Below are 26805 nucleotides of genomic sequence, written 5' to 3' on the forward strand. Positions count from 1 at the left end.
ATTTATCGTGACATGAGCTTTTTATAGCCAAGTGTCTATACTTGCCAGTATAAGAGTACATTGGAAGTCAGAAGCTATGCAAAGACAACATGGAGTAAAAGCCACGGGAAGACAAAAAGCTAAATGAATGAAGTGCAAACCATCCAGACTTTCCCCCACCCCTGTCCTGGACATGGCATATACATTCGTCAGAAACTGCCAGCTGGGAGCAATGCAAGAGTCCAGTCTCACATGCTGCTTCCAGAAGAGCAGTTGCCTCACGATTCTCCTCACCTCAGACATCGCTATAATGTGCATAATAAGGGTTTTGGGGTTAGCTTTTAAAGAATGAAAGGCGGGATATAAACATTTAATAGTAATGATGATAATAAACTATGGATAAGCACTGTGTCAATAGGACCACAGTGATGTGCAACATATGTCATTCCTTGTTATCTTAGCATTTCTGCCATAAGTAATGCATCAGTTCAGTATTTGAAAAGGGTTTAGTATCTGAAAATAGTCAATATGATCTTAACTGGATTACTTGAACATAATGAATGGAGAACAATCATAGTCTTATGTATTTTTCCCATAATATACAACATTATTTATAAGTTCTTGAAATCCATTAATAAAACAAGACTGATTGTTCTCAAACACAGAAAATTAAGGTTGTAATGTTAAGCACATAGGAACTACAACTCCCATCATCTCGAACCATTGGCCATGCAGCTGGAGCAGATGGGAGTTTGTTGTTGTTGTTGTTGTTCAGTCGTTCAGTCGTGTCCGACTCTTCGTGACCCCATGGACCATAGCACGCCAGGCCTTCCTGTCCTGCGCTCTCTCCCGGAGTGTGCTCAAGTTCATATTCATTGCATCCGTGATGCTATCTAGCCATCTCATCCTCTGCCGTCCCCTTCTCCTTTTGCCTTCAGTCTTTCCCAGCATCAGGGTCTTTTCCAGGGAGTTTTCTCTTCGCATTAGGTGGCCAAAATATTGGAGCTTCAGCTTCAGTATCTGTCCTTCCAATGAGCACTCAGGGTTGATTTCCTTTAGGATGGACTGATTTGACCTCCTTGCAGTCCAGGGGACTCGTAAGAGTCTTCTCCAGCACCACAGTTCGAAAGCATCAATTCTTCGGCGCTCAGCCTTCCTTATAGTTCAGCTCTCACAGCCATACATTACTACTGGGAAAACCATAGCTTTGATTAGACGGACCTTTGTCGGCAAGGTGATGTCTCTGCTTCTTACTATGCTGTCTAGGTTGGCCATAGCTTTCCTCCCAAGGAGCAAGCGTCTTTTAATTTCATGGCTACAGTCACCGTCTGCGGTGATCTTGGAGCCCAAGAAAATAAAATCTGTCACTGCTTCCATTTCTTCCCCTTCTATATGCCAGGAAGTGATGGGGCCAGCTGCCATGATCTTCGTTTTTTTAATGTTGAGTTTCAAACCAGCTTTTGCACTCTCCTCTTTCACCCTCAACAAGAGGCTCTTTAGATCCTCTTCGCTTTCTGCCATTAGGGTGGTATCGTCTGCATATCGGAGGTTGTTGATAATTCTCCCAGCAATCTTAATTCCGACCTGTGATTCATCCAACCCGGCATTTCTCATGATGTACTCTGCATATAAGTTAAATAAGCAGGGTGACAATATGCAGCCTTGTCATACTCCTTTCCCAATTTTGAACCAATCGGTTGTTCCATCTCTGGTTCTTACTGTTGCTTCTTGACCCTCGTACAGGTTTCTCAGGAGACAGGTAAGGTGGTCTGGTACTCCCATCACTTTAAGAATTTGCCACAGTTTGTTGTGATCCACACAATCAAAGGCTTTAGCTTAGTCAATGAAGCAGAAATAGACGTTTTTCTGGAATTCTCTTGCTTTCTCCATGATCCAGCGAATGTTGGCGATTTGATCTCTAGTTCCTCTGCCTCTTCTAAACCCAGCTTGTACTTCCGGTAGTTCTCGGTTCGCATACTGCTGAAGCCTAGCTTGTAGGATTTTGAGCATCACCTTGCTGGCATGTGAAATGAGCGCAATGGTGCGGTAGTTTGAACACTCTTTGGCGTTGCCCTTCTTTGGAATTGGAATGTAAACTGACCTTTTCCAGTCTTGTGGCCACTGTTGAGTGTTCCAGATTTGTTGGCATATTGAATGCAGCACTTTAACAGCATCATCTTTTAGGATTTTAAATAGCTCGGCTGGAATACTGTCATCTCCGCTAGCTTTGTTGTTACTAATGCTTCCTAAGGCCCACTTGACTTCACTCTCGAGGATGTCCGGCTCAAGTTCAGTGACCGCACTATCATGGCTATCAGGGACATTCAGATCTTTCCTGTATAGTTCTTCTGTGTATTCTTGCCACCTCTTCTTAATCTCATCTGCTTCTGTTAGGTCCCTGCCTTCTTTGTCCTTTATCATGCCCGTCTTTGCACAAAACGTTCCCTTGAGATCTCCAATTTTCTTGAAGAGATCTCTAGTCTTTCCCATTCTGTTGTTTTCCTCGATTTCTTTGCATTGTTCATTTAAGAAGGCCTTCTTGTCTCTCCTTGCTATTCTCTGGAACTCTGCATTCAGTTGGGTATATCTTTCCCTTTCTCCTTTGCTTTTCGCTTCCCTTCTTTCGTGAGCTACTTGTAAAGCCTCATCAGACAGCCACTTTGCTTTCTTGCATTTCTTTTTCTTTGGGATGGATTGAGTTGCTGCCTCCTGAACAATGTTACGGACCTCCGTCCATAGTTCCTCAGGCACTCTGTCTATCAGGTCTAATCCCTGAAATCTATTCCTCACCTCCACTGTATATTCATCAGGGATATGATTTAGGTCATACCTGAACGGTTTAGTGGTTTTCCCGACGTTCTTCAATTTAAGCCGAAATTTTGCAAGAAGCAGCTCATGATCTGAGCCACAGTCAGCTCCAGGTCTTGTTTTTACTGACTGTATGGAGCTTCTCCATCTTTGGCTGCAAAGGACATAATCAATCTGATTTCGATATTGACCATCTGGTGACGTCCATGTGTAGAGTCGCCTCTTGTGCTGTTGGAAAAGAGTGTTTGCTATGATCAGCATGTTCTCTTGGCAAAACTCTATTAGCTTTTGACCTGCTTCATTTTGTACACCAAGGCCATGCCTGCCTGTTATCCCGGTGATTTCTTGACTTCCTACTTTAGCATTCCAATCCCCTATGATGAAGAGGACATCTTTTTTTGGTGTTAGTTCTAGAAGGTGTTGTAGGTCTTCATAGAACCGATCAACCTCAGCTTCTTCGGCCTCAGTGGTTGGGGCATAGACTTGAATTACTGTGATGTTGAATGGTTTGCCTTGGATTCGTACTGAGATCATTCTATCATTTTTAAGATTGTACCCCAGTACTGCTTTTCCCACCCTTTTGTTGACTATGAGTGCTACTCCATTTCTTCTCAGGGATTCTTGCCCACAGTAGTAGATATGATGGTCACCTGAATTAAATTCGCCCATGCCTGTCCATTTTAGTTCGCTGATTCCCAAGATGTCGATGTTCAATCTTGCCATCTCATGTTTGACCACCTCCAGCTTACCTTGATTCATTGATCTGACATTCCAGGTTCCTAAACAATATTGTTCTTTACAGCATCGGATTTTCTTTTCACCACCAGATACATCCACAGCTGAGTGTCCTTTCGGGTTTGGCCCAGCCGCTTCACTCTTTCTGGCGCTACTTGGAAATACCCTCTGCTCTTCCCCAGTAGCATATTGGACACCTTCCGACGTGAGGGGCTCATCTTCCGGCGTCATATCTTTTAGCCTTGTGATACGTTCCATGGGGTTTTCTTGGCAAGAATCCTGGAGTGGGTTGCCATTTCCTTCTCCAGTGGACCACATTTTGTCAGAACTCTCCACCATGACCTGTCCGTCTTGGGTGGCCCTGCACGGCATAGCTTATGGCTTCACTGAGTTACGCAAGCCCCTTCGCCACAACAAGGCAGTGATCCATGAAGGGGAGATGGGAGTTATAGTCCAACAACACCTGGAGGGTCACAGGTTCCCCGTCCAGCGAGGCCCACTGAATTCAGAGGGAGTTACTTCTGAGTAAACATGCTTAGGATTCTGTAACACATAATGCTTTGATCCATTTATATTAAAAATCAGTCATAAAAGAACAATCATATTAAGCAAACAGGCATTTTGCTTATGTATTGTACATGAAAAAAAAAATCAGATTAACAATATTTGACTTTCCTGGATGTATAAACACCAATTTCTATTCAAAGAAGTTGAGGCATTTATCTATCTTTCATCAAGAATCAATCCACTGGCATCTGGTATGCAGTTATATAAAAATAATTGTCAAATAAATTGTAAGCCATATACATGTTTAAACTATCAAACCACTTTAAATGTTTAGATTCTGAGCCACTTCTTTATTTAAAAGATTTCTATGCAACCTTTCATCAACTCATGGTGGCTCGCATTGAAAAATAAACAAAAAATGCAAACAGGAATATGAAAATCAGCAACACCAAGTAACATACAGAAATCAACACAACTGAACTTGCCTGTAGATCGTATTGTATTAAGTGAATCTTGTGAAGACTGCAACATATGTCCAATCATAATTTACTGTATCAGGTTCAATCTGCTTTTCAAATATTTTCTCATTGCCACAAAAGATGGCGAAGGCACAAACACAAATGCAAAGCAGACTATTAAAGATACGCAGAAGATTTATTCAACTACAAAATATTCAAAATCCCACTGTCTTTTAGACTATACCATCCAATTATATTTTTACGAAGTTCCCCAGGCTATAGGACTCTTTAATATAGTTATATTTTACATGTTGGAAGTCAATGTAGGCTGTGGCTCAGTGGCAGAGCACCTGCCTAGCATGCAGAAGGTCCCAGGTTCAATCCCCGGCATCTCCAGGTAGGGCTGCGAAAAATTGTGCCTGAAACCCTGGAGAGCCGCTGCCAGTCAGTGTCAACAATACTGGACTAGATGGACTAAAGGTCTGACTCGGTATGAGGCAGCTTCCTATGCTCCTATGTAACAGTAGGCAACAGTGAATGTGATATGACCTGTCAAACAAATTTCATGAATGCATTATATGTTCATAGCATGACACTTTGCCCCGAACAATCTTTGATATACACAGATTTATTGAACCACAAAAATATGATTCAATAAATTCTCAGCAATCCCAGCAGATTTCAGACAGTACAGCCCTTCTGCTGGGGTATACTGTTTATCAAATGTAGCTGCAGGATAAATATTCAGCCTTAAAACAAAAATAGTAACTCAGACTGTATTTTACTTTATACTTTCAATAATATATATTGAATATATTTTGTATATGTATAGGACTGAATACTGTATATTTTCAATAAGGATCTAGTAAGACATAATGTTAAACAATGGTTTGTAGCACCATCACTTCTACTCAGAAGTAAGTCCCACTGAGTTCAATAGGGCTTACTCCAACATAAGCTTGTACAGGATTGCGACCTTAGTATTACAAGAATGAGTGGACATGAGCTTTGAGCTGGTGCACTCCTTCTTCTCTTGCACACCAAGATTAGAAATTTCTGATCATGCCATTTTTTTCTGAACCAAGAAAACTATGGCTTGAGTGAACCATAGTTTGCCCACAAACCAGGATTACAAACCACTGTAATCCTGAAACTATGGTCTGTGCAAACCATAGTATGTTGGATTTGGATGAAATGGCAAACTATGGTTTACCAAGATCAGAAGTTTCTAAGGACTGTGCACAAGAGAAGAAGGGAGATGGAAGGGGAGAGTAGAGGGCATGAGCCCAAGGCTTGTGCTTGCTTGTTCATGTAACCTTAAAGTATAGTTTAGCCAAAAGCCTCACAGTTAATTGTAAATATTAAATATATCAATTAAATTTACTTAACATGTAAATTAGCAGTTTTCCTTTTCCTTCCAGGAGGGATGACCACCACTATTTTAACCGAATTGTTATGAGAAGTTAATACAAGAAAGGGAAAGCATGACGGAATAGAGGGACAACACTTAATACAGATCTGAGCCAACCACTTAAAGGTGGCAATCAACCCACCTGAGATAAAAGGAAAAGGAGAAGACCAAAGATTCACTTAGATACTCAAGGACTGCAGAATAAACCACACCAAGGAGATGTTGAAAGAGTGTTCAACAAAACTAGAAGAATACCAACAGAGTACAAAAATCACACACACAGGAGAAGACAAAATTGCAACAAGGTGTGGGTGTACGTGTGCACTTTCAATAAACTGTATACTTTATATACAGAATTTTGAATCTTTCAAAATAAAGCAATTTTCTTATATTTACTAAATCACATGTAATGGCAATTGCAGCAGAAATATGTATTCAGAAATTCAGTATGAGAAGTCCTATATGAGTTTCCATAGCTGATTATTGCTTAAAGGGGAGAAATCCTTCCAGCAAGGAAACATTTAGTAGCAATCCTATCCCTGGCCAATAGGAGTAAGTGAGGGATAGGATCATGCCATTATCTAGGCAAAACTCCTGCAGATTTGCCCCGATTGAAAAATAAGAACCTGTAGCTGTAGAAAGAAACAAAACCAAATCTAAATCAACGGGCCAAACTAGACATGATGTTAAGCACGTGGCTGGCCCTTGCATGCTTGGTTTTATTTACTAATTAGCTCATGGCTAATATTTGCCCCAGATGGAAAGCTGCCATTGGTGCTAAGAGCAGCATGCCAAAATTTCATATGGCCAAGAGCCACAAGGCAACAACCTCTGGCCCGGCCCTCCTGGCTCCTGTCACTGTACTTCTACTTTTCTCCCATCCAAACAACCCATCCCAGACCATGTTTCTCCCTCTTTGGAATCCCCCAGTGTCTAGCCAGATGTCTTCTCCTTAATTCGCTTCTCCAGCCTGGTTTTTGATCCATGGGAACACCCTACCTTGGAGCTCAACAGGACTGTGCCTCTGCCTGCTGCGTGAGCCACTCCTGTCTCCTACTGGACTCCCTTGCCTCCACCACAGTTATCGTGAAGGAGAAAGCTTAAATAATGCACTCCTGCCTGCATAGAACATTTTCTTCCTTAATTCCTTTCCTTGAACTTGGTGCCTTGACACTTGTAAGTCCTACATTTGCTCATAAACCTCCAGAGACTGGTCATAGCATATTTCTGTAGGACCATCTTTTTTGCATTTACTGTTCAAAATAGGCCAATTCAGGGCATACAGGAATTTGTGTTAAAAAAAAATTACACACCATCAGATCATCAGTATTTGAAATCCATGGTTTGATAAACATTTGCAACACCAGAAACCTTGGAAGGAGTGCCACAACTGTACAGAACACACATTATCCATGAAATAAAAACTTAATGTAAAAACCACACTGTGAGGTTTGCCAAGGCATGAGTAATGTTAAAGCCTGTGTTGTCAATATAACTTGAAATAGTTTCATTGTGGTCTTTGGGGATTATGCCATTTGCTTAAGGGGTTTTATGGAAGGTGTGTGTGTGCATGTCTATGTCTTTCTGGATAAATGCTAATCAGCATTTACTTTATCTTCACAACAGAGTAAAAGCAAAATAGGAGTCCAGTAAACTGTCCAAAAAACTATCCTGTTCTCCTTGTGAACTACCCAAGGAAACATAGCTCTGTCGTTGTTGAATACAGAGTACTAGACTAACATGAGGTGGCAAGAAACCAGAAAAGAAAAAGAAAAGAAAAAGAGGAAAGACCTCAAACTCACATTCTAAAATGGAATCTATTTAGAGTATTTGAGGTACCCAACATATTTCAATATATAGTCTTTGTCAGGAGCAAAAAACCTCACCTGGTACTGTCTTGTTCCAACAAGACAAGTTGCACAGGTTCTCTTCCAGCAGCCTTCCCCAACCTGGTGCCCTCCAGATGTGTTGGACTACAACTCCCATCATGATGGGAGTTAGGGTCCAACACATCTGGAGGGCACCAGGTTGGGGAAGGCTGACTTAGGGCATGTCTTTAATGAAAGACCACTTTGAGCCCTTGCCTCCTGGCTGGCTTTTGGGGCTGCTCAGGGCTGGCATCAAGGGTAGGCATAGCTGGGTACCTGCCCACACTTCAGCAGGGGCCCACTGACAAGCTGCTCCACCTCTTCACCATTGCAACCAGCTTGCCCACTTGCAGCCCAGACAAAGGTGGTGGTGAGAAGGAGGAGCAGTAGATGCTACTGGGTCTCTGCCTGTCAAGCAAACATTAGCAATTATGAGAAAGAGGATGATGAGCTGGTGACAATGGCAATGAGAAGACAGACTCACTGAGGGAGGGGCCCATTGAGCGTGTCTTGCCCAAGAGCCAGCACTGAGGCTGCCTCTCTCTCTTCTCCCCAATAGATGGACCTTTAATTTGACCCAGCAAGGCTATGCTTTTATCTTCTCATGACAGATGTGAACTCAGATCCTGCCTGTCCTTTGGTTGGCTGAGATACGGATCTCTGGCACTAAGCCAGAAGCTAGCTACATACTGCCCCACCAATTGCTAGCCCCTGGTGTGAAATTAGCAGCCACAGGACATGTAAAGGATTAGGGAAGGCAGGGCAGAGGTGAGAAGACTTCAGTCTTGCAGGATCTACTTTGTTTTTCTTACTGACTGAGGTCTAACAATGGGCAGCAGGTGCAAAATGGTGGCTCAGGAAGGCAAAGCCAAATACAACTGAGACTGGGATATAAGTGATTAGCACATGGCCGGCCATGGCAGAGGTTTTTTTTTTAAGTCCTGCAATTTCACTTGCTCTTGTAACGCTACTGGGAGCAGGAAACCCTTGATGATCTACTGCAACAAACCCAGAAATCTACCAGTAGACTCCAAACTACCTTCTGCTCATCTAACATGGGGTACCAGATGTCACGACCCCTAGTCCTCAGAGCTTCCAGTGTGTAGCAAAGGATTCTGACTAGGAAGAAACACAGGCTACCTCCTCAGGGATAGGGCACTCAGTGTCTTATTCAGGGACCTCCCAGCCAGAGAACACAGCCCTGCCATGTTCCTCTGGCTCAGAAGATGAGTCTCCAACAGAAACTCCATCTCTAAAGCCTTGCAGAAGTCGCCAGCTACAAAATCAGGTGAGTGTCTTTTAACAGTTCAATTAATTCCTCCAGGAAGGATGAAGCTGGCTACACTACAGGTCTTGTCAACCTATATAAGGCTTCCATTGGCTTTAGCTCCCTGCTAAGACAACATCCCCTATTATTCTAATGGAAGAGAGTTCCAGCCAGCAGGACCCATTTGGAGCTATCCAAGGACCTATTTCCTTCCTGCCTTGATCTGACAGCCATCAGATGCTGCCAACGTTTCCTGCGAGCCTCAAGGAACTACAGAGCTGGACACTGGGGTGGGCGTGACCAGAGCATGTGACAATGGAACTAGCAAAGGGTATGGATGGCAGAAAGACAAAGAGCCTGGAGTACCCGCTTTTATGCTGCAGTCATTTTCCAAGAACTATACTAATTCCATAGCAGAGTTATGGCTTGCTGTGAGAAGTGCAGACGCTCCACCACTTCCTTGCTCATCCACTCGGCATTCTCATGTCATTTCTCTCGGCTGGCTTTCTCCGGCTTAAGACACTCCCATGCATCAACATTAAAGGTTTTACTCCATCATTCTCTGCTTTCTGGCATGACAACTAAACTCTATTGAAAAATTCCCTCAGGGCATTTGAGGGAAACCTTGAGAGTTACCAGCTGAACGTCTGACCAACTGTGACATGATAATTCCTGTAAACCACGGGTAGGCAACCTGGCACCTTGGAGATGTTTTGGACTACATAGTCCCTGACCATTGGTCATGCTGGCTGGGGCTTATAGGAGTTATAGTCAAAAACATCTGGAGGGCACAAGGTTGCCCACCCCTGCTTTAAGTCAATGAAGCAATGCACAAAGGTCAAGGACAATTACTGCTTCTAATTAGGAAACCCTGGGTGACTACAGAGCTCAGGAAAGCCAAGAAAAACTCACCCAGATCATATTGGAACATGCCCTAGAGGACAGTAATCTCTTATATTACTGGTTCTTCATTCTTGTGTGTTACTAACTTGCAATGTGAACAGTGCTGGCCCAAGGCTGGTCCAAGGCACTTCTGGACCATTGTACAACTGAACCACTGTGCAAATGACAAATACCTCCATTCTAGGGCTAACACCTTAAAAAGTCTTGCTGCACCATTCAGATCCCATGTCCTTCATCTATTCTATACCCATCCCCCCTGGAGATGCCTGAGGCTGATTGCATCATCCTGCAGAGGTGGCCATGAATGCAGGGAACATCATGTTAGTCCATGTCAAAATTCTCTTTGATGTTTGACCCTGTTACTGAGTTGTTCAATGATGCAATGGCAAGTAACCAATAAATCAGCAACAAGCAACATGCAGATTACTGCATTGCAACACACTAAAGGAGGTAAGGTATCTATTTTCAAGATGCCCCCCAGTCTATACAGTTCATATAAGATACAGATCTGAAAAAAGGAAAATTAAGTCAGTAAAAAATGTTTTCTTGATCTGGATGCAAGCAGGAACCTGTGCCTTCCTGGACATTAATGCATTGGTTGGCGGGGGGATGATTTGCAGGGCACAACTGGTGGACATGATGGTGTGCTTAGTCATTCTCTACTCAGGCAATTCTCCTTGCAAATGACCTCCCAAGTCCATATTAACCCATGTTTCTCACCGTGAGACCAAGATCAACGGTAGACAGGAGAAAAATAGGGCTTGGGGATTTGAGTTTGCTGAAGTCACATGCCATTCCATCCAAAGCACTGAACAGTTAATGGTCTCATAACATCTTGCTAGATACCAACATGATAGAAGTGAAAAGAGCACCACCATAAAAGGTGAGCAAGGCACTAGGTAGTATCCTATTGTGCCCGTTCATTTGTGGGAATGATCACTTTTGGAACGGGGCTTTTGAGCTTCTAAAAATAATCTGAAATGAGCGGAAACACTAGCTTCCAGAATGGGGCAGGTCAGTGGAGTTTGCAGAAAAGAACTTTGCAGACATGTCCCAAATGGGAAACAAGAATTTCTGCTTGCTTCAAGGTTATTTTTAGAAGCATGAAAGCCCCATTGTGCAACCAGTCACTCCTGCAAGTGCAACGAAACCAGCGGAGGCACAGCAGCCCTGTTGGATACTGCCCACTAAGAAAGAATTCTTAGTAGCATCATGAGGTCCACATGAACACTGTATAACCCCACCAGTTTGGAAAAGTGGTAAAGGACTGTTGTCTACTACACACAGTAAGGGTGATGTGGTGAATCTGGGTAACTCATACTCAGATGATTGAGTTGTAAAGTATTCAGAGCATTATAGCAAACACACACACACATACACACACACACACATAAATCAACCCCACCCCCAATAGTAAAATCATATATTCTCAACAGTCATCGGCTTGAGATCTGGCAACGTATAGCCATATAAAACATACGAAGTTACAAGTTTGTGAACCACCCAGAGAGCTTTGATTATTGGGTGGTATAGAAATGAATGAATGAATGAATGAATGAAGCATGATATATCTGGAAGGGACTTGGCAGGGCATTTCACCTAACCTACAAGCCTATAAAGCCTATATCTAAATTATGTCACCGTTTTTTGTCAGCAGCCAAGGTAGTAGATCTCACAAACTCCCTTAGCAGTGCATTCCATTGCTTAATTGCTTTGATAATTGGGACAGTTTCCAAACAGTTTTACTGTAGCTTAAATCAACGGCCTCTAGTGCCAATTTCACCATCTTTCTGACATCCTTTTAAATATTTCAACATATATCCTTTCCCCACATTTTCTGCACTCCACTGACCTTTCAGGGTTATTAAGCCCACTTGTCTGTGCATGCACTTACATATGTACATAGTTCATTGCCGAGGGGCAATGTAAATCCAAAATAATTCCACTGAGAACAGTGATGTAGGCCAAGCCAGAGTAGAATTTAGTGAAAAAGTATCAGCATCCTACATATATCCCTACCAAAAGTAATCAAGGGATCAATCCTATGCAAACACAGAGGCGACCGCCTATCTGATGCATGGCGGGAGGAGTGTGGAGGAGATAGTCTCCTCCATGCTCCAGCCACCCTGGATGGCCGATTTCGGAGCACAGGGTGGGGAGGCCAGACAACACAAAGGAAGTGTTGCACCAGCACTTAAGAACTACCTGCCCAACCCTTGGGAACGCCCCCCTTTTCCCCACTACACACTTCTCTTCTGAGAGCAGAATGCAGGGACAACCTGCGCCGCCTACGAGGTGGCAGGGGAGGGGGTGGGGAGGCAGTTCTCTGGGAACCAACCAATCCTTTGGCTGTCTAGCCACTGTCTAGCGACCATAGGATTGTGCCCCAAGTCAGCAAAAAGACCTGCAACAACAAAAATGGTTTTGAATAGACTTTCCATTTTTCCTTGTATGAGGATTTATAGATTGGCGTTCAGTCACAATTCTCAAGCCAGTCCCAATGATCAGATTTCGACCTGACCTCTAACACACACCAAGCTGCAAACATTATACACACACACACAGAAGATAACAACATTACAAATGGGCCTGTGTTTTAAAAAGCATCCAATACAATAATGTCCCATACTTTTTGCAAGTCTATTGGCAAAATTATCTTGAGTTACTTTGGTGCTATGGGTATGAAAATTATTGTCTGAGAAATGAGTGGGAGGAGAAGATAACAAATTATGTTTGGCAAGCCTGCAACCTTTCACTGGGACAGCACACCCCAAACGTTCCTGCCCTCTAGGAACTAAATTGGGGAACAATACTTTCTCCTATTTTAGCACTTTTCTGGCAGTAACATGATTAAAGGTCACAATCCTATGCATGTTTAGATAGAAAATGTAGGACTTTTTTCTGTCTAAACATGCATAGGATTGCAGCCTAAATCAATAATCACACACAACTCTGAGATCTAACTGCATGCCTAATAACCAACACACCTCACCTTAAGGAAAAGGACAGACCCTGCAATGCTGAACAGACCTGAAAGCAAAGGGTCAAAATGAATGACAACTACTATCTAGAAACACAACGGAGCACTTGGGCGGTGGGGAAGGGACACACTCTCCAAGACTTTGTGAGTACCTCCCTATCTAACATAGCCACAGGGATGGGGTACAATTGAATAGACTGGAAGGAAGCAGCTGAGGTAAGAGTGCATATGGGGCAGTAGACAGAGGCAACGGTCTCAAGGGACTGAGAGGAGAGAGCAGAGACCAAGGGAAATAAAGGTAAGGCAAAGCCAGCTGAGAATAAAAGCTGAGACATTGGTGTAGTGGTAAATTTTGAAGTGCAGGCTCTCATCATGACAGTCTCCACAGCTACACCCCCAAGGAGAGTCCAAAAATTGAGGCAACTGTGTTGATCCATATCAACAAACCAGTTCTAGCAGTTTTCATCTCTACTAGGAGCAGCTCTTTCATGAAGTGAGTGGGTCTAAGTTGCCCATTCAAGACCAAGCTATTCCAAAATACTTTGCATCAGAACAGGCAAAAATATACTGTTGCTGGGAAAATTCATTTTCTTCCAGCCACTGTGAGGACTGCGGCTAAATTCAGGAGGAACAGGTAAGTCTGAGTGGGGGTGGCAGGTGACATCAGCATCCCTTCTAACAAAAACGTGCCAGCACTGTGACCCTGTGAGCCCTGGCTCCACTATACCCCTGGTGCTCCCTCATCCACTCCATTACAGCCCATCTCTATGGCCACTTTTTGATGCACATTTCCACAATTGAGAGGCATGTCACGGACATGTCATGTTTTGTTTAGTTAAAAGAGGCATAACAATTTGGGCACTAATAGGCTGCAGTTTACTCATAATACTATGAGTTTAGCCATCTTGCTTAACATGAATGTCCTACCACCATTATGGTTTTGACTAATGGCTGGCTGGAGATATGACAACATAATGGTAATGATCCTTAATGGCTGAGGAAACATTCCTTTATGGTTTGGAAATCTTTCTCCCCTGCCTTTGGAAAGGGACACTATCTAGGGATGGGTGAGAATTTTGCTTGGTTCAAAAATTTCTTCATAAACGAGGCAGAAAGAACTTGAGATTTTTTTAAAAAAAAATCAAACGTAGGAGAAACAATGGAGGCTGGTGGCTCCGATGTCAGTGGGGCAGTGAATCTGCTCCAAGCATCAGTCCGAACAAGTTAGAACTCTAAAGGAGCTATCCAAGGTGTGACCTTGGATAGCTCCTTTAGAGTTTTGACCGGTTTGCACTGAAACTCGGAGTGGATTCACTGCCCCACTGACATCGGAGCCATGAGGATCCACTGAGGAGAAAGCAAAACTGACAGATTCACTCATCCAGGTAAAGGACTTTGAGTGCTTAGCTCTCTCTCTCGCTTGCTCTCTCTCTCTACACACACACACACACACACACACACGTACATTTGTGGTGCTGAATGAGGGTTGCCACCTCTTTTTTCTGACAGGCTCATCAACTTTGACAGCTACATGGCAAGCAAGTACAACAAGGTCCTGTCCATGTTGGGACTAGCTGTACTTACTGAATTTAGCCAGTGCAGATGAGTGAAAAATGTGTTCAGTTCATTTTTTAAAGGAACCTGCCAAAATTTGCAAATTCCCTCACCAAGGGGAACAACAAACATATTGAGATTTTAAAAAATGTGAAGGTGAGATAACTACTAGCAGGGGCAGATAAATATTTTATAACTAGTTTGAATCTGCAAACAGGTAGTGAAAACACAGAGATAGGAAGCTGTGAGCTGGCTGTGTGTAAATGTCCTTGGGAGTAAAGTGGCTCTCACCAGAAATCTCACTTAGGATCAATGGTTTTGCTGTCTGCTGTAGGCATCTGTTGCTTCCGCTGTTCTGTGGTTAGTTATTTGTAAACAGAACCACCATCAATAATTGGCATGGTCAGGAACAATGTTTAACAATACTCTTTGAAAACACTGACAACTAGGAATATCCCCATTACACAGCAACACTATCAAAACGTGGTTTGCAAACCAAAGGAGCATTTAGTCTGTTCATGGCAAGAAAGCAAAGCTGGGGGATTTTGTTCCACACAGCTTTCCACCCCTAAAAAGTTCTAAAATCCTGCATTTATTGTGTAGGAAGGAAAGGAGTCACTGGGAGAGAATAGGAGGAACACCACATTTGAAATGTGTTTTGTTTGGTTTTGCAACCCCTTTCCTCTAATTGTGCACACGTATTGACTGCTTTCTGAATGGAGCTAATGAATTCCAGCAATGCAATACATTTTTCCCCAGCATGGGGGAAGCAAAACAAAAAATAGCATGCTGATATTGAGTAAACTGGATCAACCCCAGCATGAGCTCCATCAGCACAGCAAAGGCCACAGGAGTGGCTGCCAGCAAATACAGGCTTTTTGCACTTGAACATCCTCCCCCCTCCCCACAAACCCTATTTGAATGCAGTGTTCTATTGCTGCTCAGAATTTTTTGGCTGTATTGTTATAATATATTCATGGATTTATTAATTAGATGTGATATCTTGGGCTGGATCCAGGATCTGGCTTCTGCAAAGTGAAGGGCTCTGCTCATGAAAGGTTCCTCTGCCTCATTTTTGGGGATCCCTGTCCCCCGAACATCACCCCATTCAGCAAGGTCTCCTAACTGTCTCTATAGCATTTTCAGGGGGCTAGAGGGGCTGCCATGGGGAAGGAGGGGGCAGGGAAGGCCACATCTGTCAGGGCAGCTAATCCAGTGTAAATCTGGATCCAGCCCTTATATTGATATTATGTTATTGAAATGTTATTTCATATGTATTAGTTCATTTGAATTTGATATGCTATTGAACTGCTTTCTTGATTGTTTAGAAGATATATATTTTATTGTGTTGATATTGATTGTAATTTTGAGATTTCTGTATGGATTATCTTCTACCTATTTTCAGTCACTTTGAACTTAGATTCAGAAGATCCATTTGAACTGGGTTTCAGGCCTGGTTTTGGAATAGAAAAAGGTCTTGGCTTCCCTTTGGGATGACCTTTTCAGAAAGAGAGAGACAAGGGTAGTGCAACCCCAATGATTCTCTTGCACATCTCAGCATCTTTTGATACAATCAACCACAGCATCCTTTTGGATAGGCTGTCTGCGCTGGGGGTTTGAGGGACTGTTTTACAGTGGTTCCGCTCCTACAGTGGTTCCACTCCAATTCCAGAAAGTGGTGCTTGGGAATTATTGCTCTACCCCTTGTTTATGTACAAGAGGGAAATATCAGAAGACTTGGAAGAACCCCACGTTTGGAGAAGTACCAAAAATACTTAGGGGAAAAAAAGGCTGGTGGGTGGGTGAGAATCCCAAAAGTTCAATGAAGACTGAGGATGCTTATTGGGGGATGTCATGCTGATTGACATGGTGAGGGAAGGGGGACAGAAAACTGGGGTGAGGGGGAATAGAAAGTATTATCCTGAAAGACATCCTGGCTGGCTGGCTGACACCTTGAACAGGAGTCCTCCACACTGCAACAATTTGTTAGAGGTCCCACTTGTTACATCTCCACATCAGAAATCTATAGGCATGCTTCTGTCATTACCACACATACAACATAATGGGTTGCGTCCAGAGAAGCACAACTATAAGGACACTCATAAAAACCAAAAAAATGTTAAGAGTTGGAATGGACCTTCAAAGTCCAACCCACTGTTCAATGCAGGAGCTACAGCACAGATGCAACTACAGTATCATCCCTGACAGTGGGCCGTCCAGTTGCTGCTTAAAGACCTCCAGTGAAGGACAGCCCATCACCTGATGTGGCAGTCCGCTCCACTATCGAACAGTCCTTACCATTAGGAAGCTTCTCCTAACATTTGGCTAAAATCTGCTTCCTTGCCATTTTTCACCTATTATTTCTAGTACTGTGCTTGCTTAGAATTTCCACCCATAGTTCTAGTCAAGGGAATTTCCCTCCCCCCCGCTACAGCTCCCCTATGACCCTGAAAAGCTGCTCCAGATCGTCCCCCAGAAAAGCATGGGGTGGGGCAGAGGGAGCTGGAATGGGAGGGTGGGTTCAGCTGATTTCAGCTGAGTCCCTTATCCCCCTGCAGTCCTCCATGCCGCCATCCCATGCTATTCCAAAGAACCCCTGACCCTCAGCTTTTGTGGGGTGCAGGGAGGGCTGGTGGTGATGGCGGTGAAGGAGGAAAAATTTCACTGTGCGTTCTTCTCTGGATATAACACAGTATATGAGATTGGAAATTAGTGCACAAGGATATCTAGATGCTCGATTTGTGTGAGCCTTCCCCACTAAGCACTGGAAAAGAGAAAGATCATACTAATCAGGCATATATGTGTATGGATGTACATATGCATCATCTGCATTACACTTTATATCACATATAGACTGAGAGACATGAATACCCATTGTTCCACTCTGTGTTCAGAATTCCCAGTTTGGCAATTGTGTGAATAAGATCCAAGTCACAAGGCCATACTAGGACTGAGAGTGGCTGATAAACATAAGATGCTGCCAGAATTCAAATGGATGAGAGGTTGTGACAGACCTGAGCTTGGCCCAACCATTATAAGACCTACAAAACTGGAGATTAAACTTGCAAAGTCAGTTACTTGTACTAGATTAATGTACACCCCCGTGTTCTCTTCATCTGTTATTCAGTGACGTAGTCAGTTGTGTTGGGTCAGTTGATCATCTGGTGGGTTGTTGAGGGCCAGACACTCCTAGGGAGAAATGTTGTATATTGCAACTGGCCTCCCTTTCTCCACCAAAGTTCTCAATTAAGATGTCAACAGCCATTGTTACATGGACTGAGTGTGGTTACATAGTTCTGGCATCAGATGTATTAGACATAACTAATGACTCGCAGGACTCTGATTGGTCTCTGGCACTAGGGGCAAGAAGGTCTGATCTGGATGCCTATGGGTGCGCTGCAGGTCATGGGGCAGCCCAGAAAGCATGTGGTTGACTCCATCTTGGACTTTTTAATATAATATTCCACATTTGTATTTGTTTTTGAGGCACCCTAAAGGCATCAATTCCCTGGTGGTGACAACTTTTAATAAGTAGTTATTCTTTTAAGAAATTATTATTAAATTGATATACCATCCAACTGGCAGATGCCCTGGGAGCAGTTTACAATCATTTAAAGAACCTAAAACAATGAAATAACCAAAACAAGACAATAATGGAAATATCAAAATATTTTTTTTAGATTTTGACTCTAGATGGGATTGGACAGAGGGTTTATTCCTGTTCCCTGGGGGTTTAAAGGCAAGAGAACCCCACCATGGGGCTAATGTAATATTTTGACAATAAATCCAACATGTCATGATGCAGTTTATAGAACATAACACAGTCAACATTCCTGGGGAAGGTATACTCATTAAAGCATGACTGGATTATTTTACTTTTCAGAATGCCACCTGCCAAAATATAGTTTGTACAGAAGGACAGTCCCAACACAAAACAGCTCCCACCTTACTTTGGACCACTGTATAAACCACAGACAAAGAAACCTGTTAATGTCAACAACACAGAAAGCAACACCCATACTTACTTGTCCTAGATCTAAAGTAACATTGACTTCATCATACTTCAAACCTAACGAGAGAGAAGGACTTTGCCACCAGCGTTCTGACCCATCTATAGCATTGGTTATTGGGTGAGCTTTTTTGGGATCAGCAGCATTACAATAGTCACAAAACTGGCCCTGAAATAGAAAAAAACAAAACAAAATGATGGAATAATCAGTTTGTTACACTTGAGACAGTGTGTGCTTCAAATCTGCTCCAGAGAGTTGAGGGCCCCTCCAGAACAGATTTGAGGGCACATGGGGGGTGTGCAAGGGAGAAGTGATAAGTGGAAGTGTTTAAAGGGGCTGTACGTTGAGGAAAAGGTTTGTGAGTAGGATTGCGGATGGGGAGTCTCTCAATCTTTCCCCCCATCTGCTGCCGGTCAAACTGGATGGGATTTTCCCTAGTGACTAAAAATTAGGATGGAGGAGAGCCATTTTGACTTAACTAGGTCACTTGGAGTTCTGAAGTCAAGATTTAATAATGTTTCTAACATGTACGTAAATTCTTCCGGAATAGCAAGCATTTCAGTTATTTAAAGTATATTCCACAAGAGCTGCCAATTAAGATGGCAGCTAAAGAAAAATAAAGTGTTGGATAAAAACGTCACCTCTGCTTCTCACTGGTGCTATCTAAAGAACAGCATTTCACTCTGCAGCCTGTCTGGTACAGTATACATGTCTCAATTCCAGGAGATTGGGAACTGTCTAGATTTAAGCTGAAATTCAACAAAACAGCTCAGCATGTATTAGTAATCTCATTACCCATCTCCTCGAGTTGTCATGAGTGTGTGTACAGCAAGATTCTCAGTCCAAACATTTAAAGTAACCTGGAGAAACATGGCAACACACATGCCCTGTAAAGGACTGGCCTACATGGGCATATATGGAACTTTTGGGAAATGTTCTGCCCAAACCTAGTGATGTTGGAATCTCCAGTTGGACCAAAAACACAACACTGATTATTACTATGTCAGTGGTCTAGGTTAAAGCTATATCCATACTCCTAAGGTATACCTTTTGAAGCTCCTTCATAAGGATCATTGGGAAAAGCTGATAGGGGGACAATTCACAATCTGGTGCACACCCAAGATATTTTGGACTACAGCCCCCATCTTCCCCAGCCAGCATTATACAGACACTGTGTATATACAGCAGAGGTGGGGAATCTGTGGCCTTCCAGTTATTGCTGGACTACAGCTCCTAGCATCCCTGATGACTGGTCATGCTGGCTGGGACTGATGGGAGTTGCAGTCCAACAACATCTGGAGGACTGCAGATTCCCCATCCTTGCAGTAGACATATGTCTATATGGATCCCTAGCTTAGTGGTAGAGCACACACTTTGCACACAGAAGGTCCCAGGTTCAATTCTTGGCATTTCCAGGTAGGAATAGGAAATAATCCTGCCTGAAACCCTGGAGAGCTGCTGCCAGTCAGCATCAGCAGTATTGAACTAGATGGACCCGTGGTCTGACTCAATATAAGGCAGCTTCCTAGGCCACCTTTACAATTCTTGGAAGTGTCACTTGTAACTAAACCTTTGGAAGGAATCTGGAAATTCTGAGAACCTTACTCAGAATCTTCCTTAGATTGCCAGAGGACTCCAGTCCTGCCAAACCTATTATATCCTTCAGTGGATATAATATATAATATAAATAAATATGCAGTAGACATCCTTCTCTTGAAAAATAAATTTTAAAAAAGATGACAAGCCCCATACATACTTCCAACACACTACAGAGGACAGTGAAGCAAGTACAGAATCTCAGGTTAACCAGAAATTTCAAGCTGTTGATTGTCATTATCTATCTCAGCCTTACTATTATCTGGAATATGTGCATTTCCCACCTGTGTTCTTTTGTACTGGACACATTAATATACATGGACACGTTTGTTTAAATGTTCCCCAGTTCCATCGCTATTTAATACATGGTGTCCCCTTTGGTGCAGTCTATTTTATTCCCAAGCTTAAAGTTCATTTGAGTTTAAGAATTAGAACAGTGCAATAATATGGATGCAGCACTGTTATCACATTTTCCAGCACTGATTTCCCCAGCCTTTTGAAAGAATTTGGAACCCCTCTTGAACCAAAACAACGACTGATAAACTACAGAAGTATTCCTGCTATGTGTCTCAATGAGGCTTTGTTAGAAACTGGAGAGAGAGGCGCTGCTTGTATTCACATTTATACAAATACTGTAGGCAGCGCAGCATGTTTCCGTGTGCCAGGGTAGATCTATCAGTAATCTTTCCGGGAACTTGGATCAAGCACAAATCACAACTGACCTTTTGCCTAGAATCTCTAAGACAAATATTAACTCTCCTGTTCTCTCTTATTCTCATACAAACCGAAGAATTATATAAAAATCATAATTCAACCACGGGGTTTTAATTTCATAGATAGAAAGGAAACAATACCACAGAAACAGGACCTTTGGCTTGGTCCACATGTTCGGATTTGCTTCTGTGTAGATTATTGTAATGCAGCCCTGTAAATAAGCTCCTAAAAGTCACTAGCCTGCAGGGGGCTGGCAGAGTAGGAGCAGAGAGCTGTATTTCTGTGCTGGTGAAGGAGGTGGGGAAGGAACATCCATTCTCTAAAGCTCACTTGATTTCTATGCTGAGTGCAGATGAGGGACAGAACACTCCATCCCTCCTCTGCCAGCCTGTTCATTCATCTGCATGGAATTCCATGCACTCGCCTGTGAGAAATTCCAGGCTGCCTAAGGCTACCAGGCTAATGCTTAAGTACAAGGCTGTTCTAATCAGGGCCAACCTTCCATTAGGAAGAGTGAGGCAGTAGATGCTGAAGGGCAGGAGTGGCGGTGAGGTACTGGAGGACAGACCAGTGTGTGCCATGTGGCCTGCCCTGTACCCGCTCCGCTAGCCCTTCCCTCAGGGGACTTGGATAACCAGCATTGAAGCAAGATTAAATTGCCAGCCTGGCTGGCTTTTCTGCATGGAATGGGTGGGGGTGCCATCTTGTCCTTTGCCTCAGGCAGCAAAATATCTTGGGCCAACCCTGGTTGTAATGTTTTAGGGTGCAATCGTATCCAACTGTAAAGCTTTAGGGCACTATGCATAGGGCACGATCCTATCCGGATGCCTGTCAGCCTCCGAACTCAGGGGCTGATACAGAGTGGGAGGAGTGCAGAGGCAATTGTCGCCTCTGTGCTTCTCCCACTCTGCATTTTTGCTAGATGGTCGTTTTTCCTCATCTAGCTAGGACTTTGCAGAGGGAGAGGGAAAGAGGCTGGGGAAGGCTGCCGATAGTTCGTATCCCCACTTCCCAGTCCCCTCCCCGCCTAACCCACAGAACCGCCCCCTTTTTATCCTCTCCGAGGTCAATTTTGTGAGCTCACAGAGGCAGTCAGCATGGTTCTCTCTGCGCTGGCCGCGAGGGAGTGGGGGCAGGAAGCTCAGACTCCTGGGTCCAAGGTTGGAGCACTGTCTCCGACCTTGGATCCAGGAATCAGAACTATCCTATGGCCCCCCAGACACTCTCTTACAGCACAATCCTATCTATGTCTACTCAGAAGTATTGCGATGAGTGGGACTTACTCCCAGGAAATTGGGTAAAGAATTGTAGCCTTAAGGTTAGAACACAGTATTCTGCAGCTACAAATTTGCTCCTCAGAATATTCCTCCCGCCTTTAATTCCTTCTCGATCCTATCAGTACTTGATAGGTCACCTCCCACAAGTCACCTCCCACAGGGCTTGCCATCTCCCCCACAAAACAGAACAAAAAGACCAAAGCTGTTTTGCAGAAGTATTAATTTAAAACAGGGTTGCAGAACCCCCAAGTCACAACCCTAATCCAGACCATGGAGCCTCTTCACTTGCCATGGGGACACCAGGTGCCACGCGAAGCCATGGACTTTGCTAGCACTGGGAGAAGTGGCCAGGTCCTTTTCTCCATGCTGGGAGAGGCACGGAGAATGCCTAAACTGGGTGGGGAGGGCGATGAAGAAAGTAAGCGTGGCCATGCCCACTGACATCTTCTGGCCCATGGACAGCCTGGTAGGGGCCAATCTGAACCTCCACCTAAATATACTTTTGCACCCCTGATTTAAACATATAGCAGTCTAAAAGGGTTCTTGATCAGCACTCAGAATTAAAATCAAACGTGGTTAAAATTAGCTAAAATAGTTTAAAATGCATGGAACTCAAATACATAAATGACAAATAGTCTAGTTGCCTAGGCCAGTCCTACATCAAACTATCCTCAGCATGCACACACACACTTGCATGTACCATTTGAAGGTACATGCAGAACAAATAGTGCACAGCATAATGGATCATTTTAATTAAAATTTACTCTTCTTCTGTCTCCTCCAGACAGACAAGATCCTACAAGTCACTGCCAAAGCACCTGGGGAAATGTATTTTCTTTAACCCAACCCTGGAAATGTTCTTTTAAATTTTCTTTTCGCTGTAGCCATAGCTGTATGATACACCCAGGTAGAAAACCTGAACAGGCTGACAGCTTCATCATTTCCTTTTTCGTGAGACATCAAACTGACTCTCAATCCAGAAGCTTCAGGCAAGAAGGTATTTAAGGGGCAGATTATGACGGTTAGAGAGCCTGTACTTGTAAAAACCAGCCTGTACATTTAAACACTTCTCCATGCCTTAGCAGATCATGATGTAATACACCCACACCATACACCAACTTTCCCCAACCTGGTGCCCTCAAGATGTGTGAGACTACAGCATCCACCATCCCCAGGCAGCAGGAGTGTTGATGGCTGGGTTTGATGAGAGTTGTAGTCTAATACATCCTAAGGTAACCAGGTCAGGGAAAGCCATACACAGTAGGGCGATAAGGATTCAGTGGGCATGGAGAACGCCAAACGGCTACTAAGAGGTTGAACATAATAAGAATAAATGTGCCACTTCCTTTAACATGGAAGAAGATATTACAATGCAAGAGATCTACCTTCGTCCTTCAAGTTGTTTGACCCATTCCTCCTCTTCACTAACAGAGTGCTTGGGGGGAAAGGTCTAGGCATAAAATAACAGTTCTTTTATTTCATCATCGGGCTTTAATTATTTTTACTGATAACTAGCACTGTCGTTAGTATGACAGGTACAGAGGAACTGGAGGGAGCGCTTGTATATGCTGCAAGGATCCCATGAGGATCAACCACACATTGATATGTGGGGTCATGGGGAGGGTCCAGTTTTCCACAGTTCATTAACTATCCTGGTGACGATGATGATGATGACCTGTTAAAACAGACCAAGGGTGCAATCCTGTGCATATGGAGAGAGAGACCTCCCAGCATTCTCCAGCCAGCATGGGAGTTGTAGGCCTTTTCTTCTGCCTAAATATGCGTGGGATCGCACCCTCCAGAGTTCAGTGCCTCGCATCCATGTGAAGACAAGTAGTTTACAGAGGCTCGGGTGATCTGGGTTCTAGTCCCCATGAAGCTCACTGGGTGACTGGGTCACTGTCTCTCAGCCTAACCTACCTCATAGGGCTGTTGTGAGGATGAAATGGAAAGGAGGAGAACCATGCATGATACCACCTTAGATCCCTTGGAGGAAAAAAAGAGGGGGTATAAATGCGGTAATAAAATAAAATAAAAACTAAATGTCTACTCAGAAGTAAGTCTCTTTGAGTTCAATGGGACTTACCCCCAGGTAAGCGCGTGCACCAGGGTCGCAGCCTCAGTCGTTACAGAAAGAAGAGTCATGAATCCGCGGGGCAGGACGTCTTCTGATCCTGCTTGCCACTTCGCCCCCGCCACCCACCCCGGCGTGCCAGCGGCGCGTAAGGCGACGGGCCCCCGCCACCCTGGGGCGCTTTCCTCCCCAGCCCCGCCGGGCCCAGCGGCGCTTCCTCACCTGGATGGTTCGGCCCGCGGGCGAAGCCGCGGGCCCCCCCACCAGCTTGCAGTAGAGCTCCAGGCGGGGCCTCGCGCTCTCGTCCTGGCCGCAGGTGGCCGTCGCCCAAACGCTGGCTGCCTCCGCCAGGTTGAAGTAGGGCGGGTGGAGGCTGCGGAGCCCCCGCGCCTGGCCGCCGGGGAACGCCGCCTGAGCGTCCGCGGGGCAGCCGCGGCCCCAGAGCGCCAAGACGACCCCGGCCGTCAGGGCAGCGACGGCAGCCGCCGGCGCCCGGCTCCGCGCCATCCTCGCCGGGCTTCCCTCCAGCGCGCGGCGGCGGCGGCGGCGGCGACCCTCGGCGGCGCGTGCGCTTGCGGCGCGGGTTCACCGACCCGAGCGGGACGGGCAGGCGGAGATCGGCCTCTCTCCCTCCCGCCGCTCCTCCTGCGCGCCTTCGTTTTCCGCCGATTGGCCCGGAGGGCGCAGGGGGCGGCGAAGACCCCCCCCCGCTGCTCGGCCGCCGCCTTCGCAGGATCCAGGGAGAAGACGCAGCCTGCACTGCGGCGGCGGCTACGCGAGGGAGGTGTCGATCCTGAGGGGAAGGGATCTCTCGAGGGGCCTCCTCAGGGCGGCCGAGGAAACAGCCTGCAGTCGTAACAACGGCCACGTGTGGGCACGGGGGTGCGGGGGACAACTTGGTCGCGCCAGGCGAGGGCCCGGGGAACGTAGCCCCCGCTGCTGGCTCCCGCTTAGAGCAGAGCGTTGGCTTCGGGGGTTCGGTGCCGCCCACTGATCACGCCCAGCTCTCTCCCTCTCCAGCCAAAGCCGAGGGAGCTTTTCTGGTTCTATCTAAACCGGTGCCTGATGTAGGTAGTGGGGCTGGATGAGGGAAACAAATTGAAGCTTATTCCGGACAAGGCAGAAGCGCGCCTGGTTAAGCAAAAGGGAGATCAGGGAATTCAGCCTGTGCTGGATGGGGTTACACTTCCCCTGAAGACTCAGGCTCGGGGTGGGCGTACTCCTGGATTCTGCCCTGAACCTGGATGTCCGGGGCGCGGCAGTGGCCGGTGTGCGTTCGCGCAGCTAAGGCTAGCGCGCCGACGGCACCCATTCCTAGAGATGTCTGATCTACATGGGATGCCCTCAAAAACTGTTCAGAAACTTCAGCTGGCCTAGAATGCTGCAGCCAGACTGCTGACTGGAGCTAATATAGGGAGCAGGTGACAACACGTTGTTGCAACAGCTTCGCTGGGTCTGTTTCTGGGCAGAATTCAAAGTCCCGGTTATGACCAATAAACCTAACAAAAAGGGGAACTCCAGAGGAATGCCAAAAGCAAAGGGGTAGACGAAAAGGATGTTTTATTCAATGAAGGAAAAAGTTCCAACGTGATTTGAACCACATGCAGGTCCTTCAGAGCGATTTAGGATAGTGCAACAAGTGTTTGCTCATGAGATGCTGGTTTAGGTATACATGGGATGATGTGAGATGATTTGAAAGTTTTGTCTGGGATGTTAGATCTGTGATGGCCCATTCACTCTTCCAAGTTATCACCTGATGTTGCAGTCCTTAAGTGATGAATATTAGCTGATGCTGCAGTCTTTAAGTTATGCTATTTTCCCTCTGTGATCAGGTTCAATCCCCTGCATCTCCAGATAGGGCTAGCAAAGAATACAGCCTGAAACCCTGGAGAGCTACTGCCAGTCAGTGTTGACAATACTGGGCTCGATGAACCAATAGTCTGGCTCAGTAGAAGGCAGCTTCCTGTGTTCCTAACCATCCCCACTGCAGAGTTTGCACAACAGGAATGAGGGAATTACTAAAAGGGGGGAATTCCAAGAGAATTACTTCCCTCAAACAACATGCACTGAGCTTAACATAAATAAACCACTTAGGGAATGTAGAAAGGGCTTCCCTTCTCTATTCCCTCTAATGTGCATGTGCACATCAGGTTCCATTAGCAAAATGGATAAGAATATAAGAGCTCTAGCTTGCCCTTTTCTGCACCTTTTCCAACTCTACAATAAACTTTTTGAGATGTGGTGACCCTATATTCCAAGTATAGTATTCCAAGTGTGGTCACATCATAGATTTGTGTAAAGGCATTATGACATCGGCAGTTTTATTTTTGACTCCTTTCCTAAAGATCCCTAACATGGAATTTACACTTTTCACAGCTGCAGCACTCTGGGTCGATGCTTTCCCAGTCACCACCAGCTCAGACCCTATCAGCGTATATGTGAAGTTAGGATATTTTGCCCCAATGTGCATCACTTTACACTTACTAACACTGAACTGCATTTGCCATTTTAATGCTCATGTACCTAGTGTGGAAAGATCCTTTTGGAGCTCTTTGTGTTTCCTTTTTGTTTTTACCACTCTGAATAATAACCCTAACTAGTCTAAGAACCTAAGTAGAAAGCAGAGATGGGGGTCTAAGCTCCAAAATACAAAACCACTCTTTT

The 26805-nt window shown here is 44.7% G+C and overlaps 1 protein-coding gene across 1 annotated transcript in view; it reads right to left on the reverse strand.

Moving 5' to 3' along the window:
- LOC146347042 (laminin subunit alpha-3-like) overlaps positions 1–24902 on the reverse strand; it is a 48790-nt gene extending 23888 nt beyond the window's left edge. The window contains exons 1-2 of the mRNA XM_084849693.1: positions 24364–24902; positions 18496–18648 (exon numbers count right to left, since the gene is read on the reverse strand). Coding sequence (XP_084705819.1) covers positions 18496–18648; positions 24364–24648 — 438 coding nt within the window. The 5' untranslated portion in view covers positions 24649–24902. The remainder of the gene's footprint in view (positions 1–18495; positions 18649–24363) is intronic.
- Between the last annotated feature and the right edge of the window lie 1903 nt (positions 24903–26805).

The sequence above is a fragment of the Heloderma suspectum genome, chromosome 4 (assembly GCF_057233095.1).
Source record: "Heloderma suspectum isolate Gila_16-S chromosome 4, 16-S_ref, whole genome shotgun sequence".
NCBI classification, from domain to species: Eukaryota; Metazoa; Chordata; class Lepidosauria; order Squamata; family Helodermatidae; genus Heloderma; species Heloderma suspectum.